Source organism: Dermacentor silvarum, chromosome 3 (genome assembly GCF_013339745.2).
Source record: "Dermacentor silvarum isolate Dsil-2018 chromosome 3, BIME_Dsil_1.4, whole genome shotgun sequence".
In the NCBI taxonomy this organism is placed as follows: Eukaryota; Metazoa; Arthropoda; class Arachnida; order Ixodida; family Ixodidae; genus Dermacentor; species Dermacentor silvarum.
Genome location: NC_051156.1, coordinates 184,775,752 through 184,790,379, shown reverse-complemented (window position 1 = coordinate 184,790,379; position 14,628 = coordinate 184,775,752). Strand labels below are relative to the sequence as shown.

The window sequence follows — 14,628 nt, the reverse complement described above, 5'->3', positions numbered from 1 at the left end:
TTTTAGACTCAGAACACCCAAGGATGTAATGTGTGCGTTATAGATCGATTTATACCCTTGTACATTTTTAAGGGTGTATGTTTATCTGTGATCTGTAACTCACATCCTTACACCCTTACACCCAAGGGTGTGACGGTGTGAGTTAAACCGATATACACGCTTGTTTACTTCTAAGGATGTCGATTATTTTACAGTGTGCAGTGCTGAGAAATCTGAGCAGTCGCCTTGATAAACACTGGGGAGCGCGGAGAGTATACGCGTACATATGTATATATAGCTTCATACCGGTCGACTTTACAAATTATTCTGGTGAAATTGTGATAAATTAAAGGGCGAACTCATAAGAAGAAAGATAAACACGAGAGCTACTGACTACAGTTTAGTACACCATGTATGTGTAACGTACCAACTCCTGTAACGATTATAACTAAAAAATAGCAGCTTCTTTTATCATTTATCATCCACGCCGCCAAGTAGCCGATCTTGTCAAACAAAGGCGGAAGCGCGTGGCTTCGTGAAAAGGGTCCGCAAAATACCACAACTGGGGCCGTATTCCTTCAGGAGTGTTTTCGTCGCATTTAACTCGCGTATTTCTTATCATCCATGGCACCAGGTGGCCGATCCCGGCGAAAACGGTGAAGCGATGTTGCGCGATGAAATGCTGTACGGAGAAATGACCGGATCGTTACAAAAAGCGCCCTTGGGGCCCCTATTGCGTAAAGATCACTTTCATTTGTCCTTCATTGTGCCCTTCTTCATTGGTTGACTCGATGCCACGCCTTCATTATCGCCAGTACCGGCCACTCACTGCAACGGGTGATAAGGAACGAATAGAATCAAAGGAAAATAATCCTTACATAATGCGGCTCCTGGAGCCACACAACGTTTGTCTTCATTGTCCGTGTTAAGCATGACGGTGGCTGTACGTTTCTGTTCTTGAATAACTTTCTATACCAGTCGCGGAGGCTTGCTTTTTGGCGCTCTCAGAAGTCTCTGCATGTATCTTTCCTTCTTTCTCTCTCTCTCTCTCACTCTAAAAAAACTAAAACAACATTTATAGCTTCCGTAACACTGCATAGATTTAATGTGACCAACTATCGACGAAGCCGCGCTACAGCACTGGACATATTTTCTCACAGCCAAACCAAAACCAAAAAGAAAGAAAAAGAAAACAAAAGAAAAAGGAAAGGAAAATGAGTCAAACACGAACGAACGGCAGAGGGTCGATCGAGAGACGCATTTTCGACCGACTCTTCTCTGAGTGCTTTCAGCTTGACCTCGGTGCGACGTCTTTATTCTTTTACTCGTTGCGTTTGCTGCTTAGTTTCCTCCCGGCGGTGGTGTCATGGCCACAGAAACACAACGAATGGAGAACGCTCATTCCGTATTGATTTTACGTTATAAAGCTCGACGCCAACAACGTACGCGCAGGAATTCGCCCTTCTTTTGATTCAGTCAAAAACGAAAACAGGAAAAGTCGCCTGCAACTCTTACGCCTAAATATACGAACATGTCGAAGATGTTTGTTACAGCAAACTGGCATCCAGAAGCAATAAAACTCTCGAACAACGCTGCGCAACCAAGCAGGTTGTACACGTCTCGACGGAAGACGATGGTAGCCACGTCACAGCCAGAGCATCATAAACTGTTCGCGCTGTTTATCAGTGAGCCTGTTAGCGAGAGATCAAGCACAATAAACCCACATGAACGCAGACAGGATCTCCTGTAACTCTTTGCTTTTTTTTTTTCATTTTGTGACATTACTTCGCATATAATTGCGTATATTTTTCACCACTGCCTGAAAAGGGTTAGGATTCATCGTTGCAAGGCGAATAAATCTAACGCTTGAAATAACGTATAAAGGACAACGGCATGCGGCCTTCTCACCTGGGTCAAGCGCCGGCGACTGGGAAGTGTCGTTGCTGTTGTTGTGGTGGTTGGTGCTCTTCGTGAGGTCGCTGCACTGCTGCAAGTAGTCCTTGGTCTTGTTGATCAGCAGCTGGTCGATGATGGACGTGAGGCGGCTCTCGCGTTTTGGCTCTGGACTCGCGCTGTGAAGGAACACAAAAGAAAGGACAAAAAGGCACGTTTAAAAAGCTTGAAGATGATGAACAAGTCGATTCACGATTCTACAGATACGGCCAGCTGAACAGAGGTGAATAAGCACCCAGGGGACTTAAGTGCAAGTGAGCAAGCATTGTCCTCGTAAACTTCCGGCTTTTTCGTTTCCAGTCTACTGGCCGTATACTCACGCGAAGCAACAGGCGTAGAGCGGCTGTATAAGGAGCTAAACTTCAGCCGCATTCCTTCTTTTCGATTTAGAAAAAAATATATTACACTTAAAAATGGATTAGGACCTCGAGTAAGAGTTCTTTGCTCTTTGTGGCTAAAATGTCGTGTTGTATCGTAAAATAAAAGCAAGTTTTCAAGTTTTCGTGTAAGAGCCGTACTTTACTTTTTCGTGATCTTGGCGAGGTGCGGCCCTTACAAAGGGGTGGGCCACTGCGGCCCAATTTTTCTGACCATGTGTAATACCCTTGATTTCTTTGTGCAAGAAGATCGACCTCTGTTGCTTTATAACGTATATAGTATTAGAGCATGCACACAAGTTACAACGCTTTCTTCGGTCTTAAAATTTTTTATTTAAACATTTTTTTCTTTGCGAATCTTGAGCTATACCAAGTAAGGGGTGCGGTTTTTACACGAGTTCGGTCGTTAGTCATGTATATACGGTAATCAGTTTGGCCTCATAATTTAAGCCAGCTGATCACGGAGAGCCATATACGCTGAACCATTCCGAGGAATTTCACCACGCACAAATCAACGCGAAGTTCACGGATCGCCCCTTGCGAATCTCAGTTCGTTAGAGCGAGAAACCAAAACCATATTGCAGAAAAGCTCTAATACTAGGGGAGTTGAACTCTCCGCGTTAGCAGATTTTGCATTTTCATTTACACGCTGTGTCGAGAAAAAGGTATTCCCCAGGAAAAGAACTAATCAACGTATCACCTCTTTTTGATGACAGCGTGTTCCTTTCAGGCTCGACGAGAAACAGCGGGACCGTATTTGACAAGAGTTGTTGTTATTGAACGCTGTATAGCTGCGAGAAAATAGACTGCGCCGATTGTCCCTGTATTTTTTATTATTGCAATGGAGACCTTCCCTAAGGCATATAGTTCGGCACGTATTATTTGTGTGTGAACTTGTAAGGCCTGTTCATTTACTATCCTGCCTGCAACATAACCAAAGAGTTCTAGCGCATTCTGAGCGCTACACAGCCACACCTCGGTTTCTGGCCGTTATTTTTTCCAGACTGCAGAAAACATCGTTCTCGGAGACACCGGTCAAAAGGCGCAGAAATATGACCAGTGACAAAAATAGAAAGGACTCAAGGCAATAACTGAAAGGAAGGGCGAAAAAAATAAAAAAATAAAGAACGAACGAACGGTGATGAAATGAAAGACAGGCTCGCTTCATCACCTCCTTCGCTCTCATCATTCTCATTCACCTCCGGGCAGCATTATATATAAGCGGCCAGGCGCCTGCAGAAACCCACGCATCCACGCCGCGTGAGGACATTAGCATTAATGGCTCGCCAACAGGCGCCTCCGATGGACTGGTACGAACGGACAGCTATATAGCTGCTCACCGCGCATCACGAACGCACGGTTCGAAGCCCTATCTCTCTCCCTCTCGCCTGCCCCTTGTTCATTTCATATTCGTGTCGTTTTCCCAACCGGCCCTTTACGCAACCACGCAGTCGCCGCGAGCAAGCGACGGTTCTTGTCGATTCTTCGCCAAGCATCCGACCCCCTACCCTTCTTCTCACCTTATATCGCTCCTTCCGTTCGCGTCTCAGAAACGACCACGGTCGCATCGCCGTCGCAAACCCGCGTGTCGCGTCTATCTGAAAAGGCCTCGCTCAAAACTTCCGCTTCAAGCGCCCGACTCTGCCCTTCCACCGGCAACAACTCCTCGCGACCGCTGACAACCAGCAATAAATCAATATCGATGCCTCGGCTCCCGTTCGTCGCCCCCCTCAACCTTTCGGCCGCCTCTTTCTTATCTTTCCATCACCCTTTAAAACTCGCGCGATGCGCGCTCCTTGTTTGTTTGTCTGTTTGCTTGCACTCGTTCTGCCTTCCGGCTGCCGCTGTTGCCGCCTTCGATCGAATTCTGTCTCCACCATTCGCGTTCTACGTACTAGCCGCTAACCTTGTGTTGGCTGTTCGAGCCACGCTTTGTGCGGGCGCTTGTCTCGATAAAAGCGTGCCACGCCGTCTCAGCATGAACTGAGAGAGAGAGAGAGAGAGAGAAGAACGGAAAGGTCGGGAGTTTAAGTTAGATTTTGTTTAGTTTCCTACCCAACACATGAGGAGGGGGAGGGCGCAGTAAAGAGAGAGAGAGCAGACAGGGGTAGAAATCAATAACGTGCACTATGTACAGACAAGCTGTAGCATGCATGTCTAAAGTCGTGCCCTCGACTACGTTGCCTTCAGGTACTGCAGAAGCGCTCGTATGGCTTTCTGGGCTGTTGAAAGATAGGACCAGGCTTCAAGGGGCTTAGCTTCGGTAAAAGGTCAATCAGGCAATCTGCTCAAAAGCACAACGGTAGAGTCCGGCATTGTTTGGGCACTCTGATTGAACCCGTGAGCTAACTGGGTAGGTTAGGAAGTGGCAGCCCATAGCTGTTGTGACGGCTTGTCTTTACCGACAGATATTCGCGTGACATCACGGATGCCCGCCATTCTCCCACTATCTACAACTTTCATGACTACTACACTAGCATTCTGAAAAATCTGCGTTCAATCTCAGTCCGCTTATCCAAGAGCAGCGCTGGAGCTGTCAAGAGGACCGGAAGATCGCGTCTCTGACGTCATTAGCGCTCAGAGCCAAACCGGAACGGTCTCCATAGGTGCGGAGAGCTAGCTTCACAGATCTCAAGGAGGATACATCAGCGGTAAAATCATTCGCTCATCTGGCGGATTCAAGGAGCATTACGATCACAAACAAAGTTTTAGTCCGAAACGAATACAATTTTGAGTTCTGTAGCGACGTACATATATAACACACCTTTGGGAGCGTCCCCCACCTACCCCCCAATTTTTGTTTGCGCTGAAAAGACTGAAATCTGCCCGACCTCGATCCCGACGCGGACTCAGCCAACTCGACGTAACCAGGATCAGAGAGGTTTGTTGCCGGGTCAAATAACAGTGGGGAACTGCGTATATAGTGCTCGATTTGAGCGCCCGCTTCGACAAGTTCCCGGATATCGTGTACGGACGATGCTCATCAGGTATGCCTGGTGTTCCTTCGGCGCTCCGAAAAACCCGACCTGCATCGCGGGCAGGCAGGCGGCAGAGAGATATCGCGTAAACGCAAACGATGGCGGTCATCTAACGCGCGGTATCGTGACCCCCATATATGACGATTTTCTTTTCTTCGGGTCTCCTCTAGTCTCCGTGTTCTCATGCGCTTGCACAAGTATTTCTAAATATGGAAAGCAAGAATAGCCAGGACATTCGGTCTCTTCTTTGTTTTTTCTAGCTTCGCTTTGGTGCTTATCACTGGGCTACTACTATATACTGCTTTGGTTTGGCCGCGCATTCGATGTCGTGCCAAGATGCGTTCGTGTAAGGAGCTCACTCGCCCAAAACACTCGAGCGTTTCCCTTCCTCATTAAAGAGGACGACACGGAGCTTCCCAGTCACACGCCGAAACCCAAGCTAAAACAGTCCTATAGGAACAGACACACTCATACGAAGGGCCAAAGGGTCAAGGTGACCACATTCTTGAGGATTGCGTCGCTGCGGCCGAGCATAAAATACCGCGATGGTCATTTCTGCTTCCTTCCAGACGGCCTGATGCCTGCTCGTGTGTAGATAAATGCCACTGGACATCTAGAAGGAGAATGACCGGGCAGCGGGAAAAAAAGATCGGGGTGATATAAAGGCACGGGGAAGTATATATAGATAGTACACCTTCGACGACCCGTTGCTCCGTTGAATCAAATTATGGTGGACTCGACAGAGAGCGCGATCAAGTTTTCTTTAAAGCACGCGGAAGCGTCTCAACCTGTATATATAACCGCTCAAGTGCGGAGCAATGCACGTTGAACGCGGTGACATCTTGCTTTAATGATGTCGCGCCTGATCTAGATGTCCCTTTTATTTGCAGCGTATAAGGCGCCACGGAGTCATTTGAGCTAGATGAGCAAAAGGAATCTTTGCTTACCGGTGGTGTTGGGCCACAGAACAAAGCCCAGGCAAGTGTTACTATTGCGAGCCTACCGCAGATATGCTTTACACCGAGACATGCTTAATGATATTTCACACTGCATGGCAGGCACCCGTGTTTCAAGTAAGTTGTTGTAGTTGTTGTTGTTGTTGTTGTTGTTGTCGTTGTTTACTTGTTGAGAACATAGAATAATAGCCTATTGAAGAGCAGGCTCAGTCAACGTCTCCAATAACAAACCCACTAAGGCAATGAGAGAAGAAATCAAAAACGAAGATCGGAAAAAGTCAACGAAACGGGAAAAAGTACTAAACACACTACGACAGTATCTGTGTCATGTTGTCATAGGACATCCTAAAGGTGGATTTCGTGTTCAGAGACGTGGTTCCGTGTATCCTGCAAGTACAAGACTATACGAATGAATGAAACTCGGGATAAACGTGGATAAGGCTCCTTTCGGGTTCCTCAAAAAAAAAAATAACGGTATCAATCTGGGTCTAAATTCACGCAAAAAGCACAAAAAAAGAAAGAAAAAGAAAGAAAGAAAGAGAAAGAAAACGCTATTACACGAACTGTTCATAGAAGCAGGTGCCTACCAACGGTGATGTTGTACGTACGGTCGCGTGCAACATTAGCTGTAGCACTGGTCAGCATGGTAAAAGGGGCCTCATGTGTGCACAGTGGCGCTGACACACATAAGTTTCCTCGAATAAATGCCAATAATTAACACTGCGTTTACTTCTCCATTTTATCGTATGTGGTTGCCCCCACGCAGTCCTAGGGCCCCTTCGACCACAGACACCATGTTGCAGTTCACATTGCACGCAACTGTACGTGTTGTAAGGGAAGGCTTCTTGTGAATACTGAACAGCGTTTGCGAACGAAGAATATTTGTGAATGCTACGCCTGTCTTTCGGTGTTCGCCGGCAAGGACGACCTTTATGAGCGCTATGCCTGAGGAGAAACGCCCCTGGGCGTTTGAGTACCTACTGGACGTAGGTACTCCCCCCAACAGATACTTCATTTTTTCTTCTACCTTCTCGGCCTCGCCGTGTATAAGCGACGCGATTACTCATTAACAACGAACGACATTCCCTCCTCACGCGCCGAATTCCGCGCAGCAAATGCCTCGCCACCAGTAGTGCCGACTTACGGGGAGGGCATGACGTATAGGGAGGGGTGAACGAGGAGACGGTACTGAGTAAATGGGCGCCCAAACCGTTCGGCTTGTCGCGCACTTCCTAGAGATTCCTGCATATTCGCCCCCCCCCCCCCCCCCCCCCCCACACCTCCTCCGCTGCCTTCTCGACCGGACAGATGTGGCCCGTAAATTTCCTCCGCGCACGCAAGGTTCGCCGCTGCATGACTCGCTTTCTGGGGTGATAGCGACAATGTCCTTGCCAGATCCGATCGCTCGGCGCTGGCTGCAGGCGCGCCGAAATACACAGGACGTACCCCGCAGTTCTCTCTTGCACACGTTGCAGGCATCGTTTATACTGAACATTCCGCTTTGCCGTTGCTCGAGTCCGACTTTTCGTCTTTTGTTTTCTTGTTTTATTGATACATAAAAGCCAGCGGCGACGACATTCCGCACCAAAAGAACTTTGCGCCCACGTATGCGTGCATACTTTTTAGTTAGGACGTGAGAGCACCAACTCCCGTGACAATACCTCCATGATGCCTAAACTTTTATTTAGCTGACAGTTGTACGCCAGGCAAACTTAACCTCCGGCACTGAATTCATTTACTGCTACAGCGGCAGGCACTTACAGCCTGACACCGCCGCCGTCTCGAGAACGACTTCTATGCCCCTGTGCGCAACGTCGTCTTCGTGCACCACAGTATTTCTCGCTATGGCCTCCGAGACTCCCAGAGTCTGCATGGTTGCCAAGCGCGAATGGGCTTTTCGGGAAGTCACGTGCTACCGCGCAACGGCAACCAGCTCAGAAACCCGGATGAAAGCCCGCCTGATCCGCTATCGTCTGTTACCGCCATGCATGTGCATGGACGTTGTTATGGGCGCAACCAACATCAAGCGTCTTCTTTATGTTTTAGGTCAGCACGTGCTGTGCAAGCTTCATGAATTTTTCACATATGCACAAATATTCATTCATCGCGCTTCCGAGCTCGAAAAATCATGCAAGTCGGCACTTATTACGTTGTCTGTTACTGGGAGCACCGTCGACAAGGGTCTTGTACAGGGACGTGTGTTTTTCCTTTAAAAGTGTAGAAAAAACATTTTACGCTTACCGCAGCTCCGTTATTGCTCACATTTTGCGGAAGCATCGTATTTTTTTTTTTTCGCCCGGATCGCTCAAAGTAAAACTCGGCGTTGTTACTTGCCTAGTTTGTCAAGAAAGAACTGCGAACTTGTGTTCGTCTGCTCCTCTCAGATGCACCCAAGCAGATATTGGAATCGAATCTCGCAGGCTCTTCTCTGCCGTATTGAAGATGGCGGAGTGGCATTACAGGCATGTTTCAGACATTACCAACTGCGAGGAGTGCAGACGAAGACAAATTCGCAGCTTTTTCTTGACAAACCTGGGAAGTAATTGAAGAAAGCTTTATATGTCAAAATAATGTCTAAAATACGCCGGCTATGTCACTTCTGTCGTCTGCAATAAGGCAGGGCATGACAAGTAAGTCAGAGACGCATATCAGGATGTGTAATAAATGCAGTTAAACCCGTTTCTTCCCTCGATAACACAAAGAAAGTCTAACCACAAAACTTGCACGCGGGACTTAAAACGTGCTTTTGTGATAGCGAAATGTGGCGTGTTATCCTGCTAACGCCGGAACAAAGCATTAGAAAAGCGCAAAATGGAGACGAATGACAATGCAAACGAAAAAAAAAGTACCTTTAAAGGAAAGGCAAATACTTAAGCGGAAGCTATATCCAATAACAAATTTCATGTCAAAGTGTGATTAACAAGGGCATAAATATCGGGACGTGTAAAAAAAACAAGGTTTTCAAATTTATTCTAATTTCTCCTAATATGAGAGCAGTTAGATGCAACGCCTTTAGGAGCTTTCGAATTTAAAGCAGTGGGCTCATAATGTAGTGTTTCGATCACTTGAAATCAGTTATTATGTGCATTTAATGAGCTCAACGGATAAGCATTATTTAGTTAATCTTTCTTCGGGCCATCACGACTGCAGGACAAACTACGCAGAGAACAAAATTTAAGATACTGGGCTTTGCGCGAGACGTCTATAAGATTAACACTATGCTATGGAGTAGCTTGTTTCCGCAATAAATTACTCCGCCTGAAGAGTTCAGAGCTGATAATTGGTTGTATACTCGCTTTCCTTCTTAACATCGCCCGCCGTTCATTAAACAGAAGCGCGCTCTCAAAGAGATAATCGCGACTTTTATTATTTTTTTTCATAGGAGGCAATCTCATAAATTTTATCTAATCGGCCATAGAAATCAATATTCTATTTTCTTCGTGCGTCCATTGTCGTTATACTGTTTCGTACGTGGTCGGCCTGATCGCGCCGGACTCCATTTACTTGTATCTACTTCCTTTCCACAGCCTCAACCTCGAAGCTTGACGTTTTGAGAGGGAGTCGAAAAAGCTTTCCGAAAATATAAATTGACACGCAATTACGGGCACAAGCTCCATCCAATCTAACTCTAAAATTGCAACATTAATGAGCGGGCACCCGTGCAATCTGCATCTGGTGCTACAGGCAGGCCCGTATTTGGATTCACGTAAAGCGCAAAGAAAGCACTATAATGACCACGACCAATGATTGCATGGGTTTACTCAGAGTGTATTGCTCTCAACAACCGATTTCCTCAACCATCGAACTCCCTTTTTTTGTGCCGGTACCTGTAGCATCTACTTCCCCTTCCCCCCTCAATCTTCTTCATTTATCCAAGGAGATACAGACAAAATAACTGAAACCCATGTTTTTAAAACCTTGGATGCTCGAAGGGTAGCAACCAATTCTCGACTCGCTCATGTATTGCAGTCCGTTTAACTACGTAGCGTTTATGGTGCCATCGATAGCCTGTATTTGCGCAACACGTCCACGTTTCTCCCTTGAAACCAAACAGGAATAAGAAGAAGATCAATAAAGCTCCACTTCAAACAAGTGTTCTCAAAAGGGTAGCTAGCTTGCCAATACCGGGGGCCTGCTGATCACTCATCAATATTTCTCTTAATGGTTAACTTCCCGACGAGCGACGACCAACGACTGCCTTCCCAATTGGGCGTCGCGCCCTTCCAACAGGGCACCGCGAGAATTTATTTATTTCTTTCCCTCAGAGGCACCCATCGATTACGCGCAGAAAAGGAGGAGAGGAGCATGGCCGCCCTAATTGCGCGAGCTCCCCTTTCTAATGATTCTCAATTCCCAGGATGTTTTTTTCAGCGCGACAACGCGAAGCGGAATGCGAGAGCCAGGCAAGGCCGCCACATTTAACATAGCCGGAGTTTTCGACGTGGGAAGTCGTCGCCTGCGCCTAATTAATGAAGCGGGGGGGGGGGGGGGGGAGCTATAGTAGAACTTCGATTGGCCTTCGACGCGCACTGCGCGAAAGACTGGCCTGCGCTACTCTAATTAACCGATGAAAAAAATTGTAAGGTAGAGGGGACAGAATTTTTTTCTCTTTAATTTGCACTACACAGTAAGTATACTGAGAGAGTCTGGCAGTATCAGCCCCAACCGGGTTATCACATCGTGTGTGAGAGAAAAAAAAAGTGAGAAAAAAATCTATATAGGTAAAACGGCGTTCCATCGTAATTCCAGATCTTGCGCGTCGCCGTACGCATCACAGCGGTGCTTTTTTTTTTTTTTTTTTTTCCTTCGGCGCGGTGTGAGTATGTTTGCAGCGGCGCACGATGCGATCGCTCGGCGATAAATACTGCCGACGACAAGTGCCTAGGGAGTTTCAGGTAGGAGGATAGACGAGAAGAGAGAGAGAAATCTGGCGAGAGGTTACGAGACTGCATGCTGTGGGCGCGAGAAGATTGTAAACTTTGTTGCACCCTGAGGCTAGAACCATGCCCACGCAGCTTGTTGGCGACCCTACGTGTTCCGATGACGCAAAGGCGAAACGTTTTAACACAAAAAAAAAAGAGAAACGCCCACGGAAAATTAACAACGGAAGACTCATTGCCTTTGGAACGTCGGGAGCGTGTAGGCTTTTTTTGTTGCTAGCTTTATTACCTTTTTATTTAGTTTTTTATTTTCGTTTTTCTTTTTCCTTTTTTTTTTTTTTTTTTTTGCTTTCCGTTTTCTTCGAGTGGAGATGTGCTGCATTTGGCGGAGACACCATACAACTAAACACAGAAACTAAAGATTGATTGAAAAAAATACTAAAGTACATTGATCTAGTCTGAGACATATGTGTGATTAGAAAAGGGGAGGTTGGGGGGAGAGGTGATGATAATGAGGCGCGGCCTGGAGTTTAGAGTGTGACCGCGAAAGCTGGACATCTTCTTGCCACTGTGTCAGAGGCGTGGGTCGATGCCGGATTACACCAGTCTTGCTTTCCTTCAGCTACAAGAAACTAAAATCAAAGAAATAGAGCCCACAGAGAATTTAAGATAAATAGCAGATAAACATCGACGCAGCACCCACGCCGTCGGTGAACATGGTCAGAAAATAACATAAATATAATGAAAGATAGCATAACGGCGTGCTAAAAGTAACACCCCGATCGCTATAATGCAGAATCCACCAACCCACGCAGTGTATATATATATATATATATATATATATATATATATATATATATATATATATATATATATATATATATATTTCTCTCACAGTTGCCCAATCGAGGACGTGTCTCGGTGGCGTGACCCATTCATCGCTTGCGAAAGCGTACGTTAAAGAAAACTAAATGCGGAGAAAATGACGGCGGTGGGAGGGGGGGGGGGGAGGAGGTGGAAGAAGGGTATAACTTCGCTCCGACACACCGTTGGGTTAGGCTAAGTTTAAGCGGCGCTAGACGTTCTTCTGGTTACGTAGTATGTTAGCGATGACACAAAACAGCGAAGAGGGCACTTTTATGCCGAGCCCGTCGAAAAAGCAAACTTCCAAAGAAAAGCGATATAGCTCTCAGATAGTTGTAAAAACGGAAAATAGCTTAATTTCGGTAAAAGTACGCAATCAAACAAGCAAGCAAACAAACTTTGCAAGCCAGACACAATTCCGCAGGCACACACAACGGCCGATGTCGCAACAAAAACGTTGAACTTCCTGATCCCAGAGTTCCAAAAATACACACAATGCCCCGACAAGAGTCCAGCTAAGAAGAGACACGCAGAATGGAAGAGGCAATGTGTACGCGGCGGGTGGGCAAGATTTCGAGGTGGGGCGATTACATTTTTTAACACGAAAGTGTTTTATGCCGGGGTCCACCAAGACTTCACTGACGTATTTCCGTCACGAAAATACGTCATAGAACATAATACAAAGAAAGAAACCAGAAGAAAAAGTTCCACAAACATGCAAAATTTGGAAATCGAACCCACGACCTTTCGGTCCGCGACGATAGATCGCCGAGCTTTTAACCCATTGCGCCACAAACGCATTTGCAGAGAGCTACACAGACGCGCCTTATATATCTAACACTCCTCCGTGTACCCGCGCTCTTGCTCGGGGCGGTGCCGCCGCCTACGAGCAGAAAAGAGAAGTACTGCATTATGACACTAACGCGCACCGACAGTGAACGCTTCGGTGGTCTCAGCACTACGGCGCCTCGATGCCAGCATTCGAAGGGACGCTGGCATCAAGAAGCACTACCAACGCCACTTAGGTGGCTGGCGTTCACCGTACTCAGCACAGCGGAGCGTGGCCTCCGCAATTAGCTCTGAAAATGTTTCTGAAGTTGATCGCGGAGGCTGCAATTACGACGCGCTGTACGCGCTGATTTGACTCGGTGACGATTCAGTTACGTGCTTTGTCCTGCGCGTTGTATTAGTGTGTCAGTTACGTGCTTCGTCTTTCGCGTTGTGCTAGCGTGTGCAGCGTAGTGCAGCTTCCATATGCACGACGGTTGCTCATGGTCATCGACGTTGGTAGTCGTGATGGAGGAGACGTGCCACCAGGCGTCAGCGTGGGTGCATCAACGCCTAAGGGCGCTTTAGCCACAAAACACCAATAGACATTATATATCAATGTGCAATAAACATTACACTACTTCTGTGAAGACACGTTTCACTTTCGTGTTCTATACCGATTCCTATATAAGAGGGATCAACCACATTTTTTTAGCTTCTTTTGTTGGTGAGCGTACAGGAACGGTGGTGGAAGGCGTGCACTCGCCTGGCAGAAAAAAGCAGAGCGTTGGACACATCACCGTGTGTGTGTCTTTTCCAGTTTCCCCACTCCTTTCTTCTTTTTTCCCCACTTGCTCATGTCTTTCAGTGTGTGCACGTCAGTGTTAGCGTGGCTGTCGTCGCTTGAACGCTACCCTGCCACCAACCCCCCACCTTTCAAAATACGTTATCTAAAAGCTCGCCCACACGAAACATTCCGACCTATTCCCTTCGGGAATTCGCCTTCACCACCCTGCTTACTTAGTTGTCTGCCTGTTCTCTATAAACGTGAAATAAAGTAACGATAGTCATAACAGCCCCGGCAAGCGCAGGGAGACATTTCGGAAACGCTATATATGCTTGCTTATTTTACTTCGTAAGGCCCGCGGTCGTCGAGCGACAGTTTCGTCATCTAACGCCTCCGCACACCCTCCCAGCACTGTCCCTACGTGTTTTGATCAGCCTCTTTTTATTTCGGTCGTTAAAGTCTTCCCCTACACCGCTTCGTGGCAGCCCTCCGAGACACGTCTTCGCCCACGCACTTCGTGTCCTGCAATTCCCCTGGTAGGCTTCAGTTTAGTTTTTTTTGTATTATTTATTTATTGACTTTCTTGTGCGCCTATTCCTAGCAAGGGTCACGTCCCCCACATCTTCCTTTTTATCTTCTCTTACTCGGTCCACCGTAGCCAGAAAGTCATGACTACTATTCGTTTACTTCTTGCAGAAGTACGTTGCTCTCGTTCTATCTATCTATCTATCTATATATTTTTTCCTGACTCGGGGGTCCAGCCAGAGATCCACGTTCGGTACGGCCGCACGAGCTGCCTCGATGACATTGTCATTCCAAACCACCACCAACGCCAACACCGACGTCCCTCCCAGTCGTCCCAACTCCCCCCTGTCCCTACACTCTCGCGCAGCCTCGTTTTCCTGCACCCGAAGTCGCGTCGTGACACTTCTCCACCACCACTACCGTCAACGCCACCGCTGCTGCTGCTACTACCACGGCTGCAGCAGCAGCTCCGGATCCTTTCAGGCAGATCGACGTGTTTGGAATGACCGTCTCCTTCCGCCTGCTGCCCTATCTTCTGTTTTATTTTCTCAGAGCAGCGCG

The 14,628-nt window shown here is 47.2% G+C and overlaps 1 protein-coding gene across 1 annotated transcript in view; it reads right to left on the bottom strand.

Annotated features, from left to right (window-relative positions):
* The window catches only part of LOC119446230 (mucin-19), a 463,166-nt gene that overhangs the window by 238,997 nt on the left and 209,541 nt on the right, over nt 1-14,628 (bottom strand). The window contains exon 3 of the mRNA XM_037710600.2: nt 1,888-2,051. Within this exon, the coding sequence (XP_037566528.1) occupies nt 1,888-2,051 (164 nt within the window). The remainder of the gene's footprint in view (nt 1-1,887; nt 2,052-14,628) is intronic.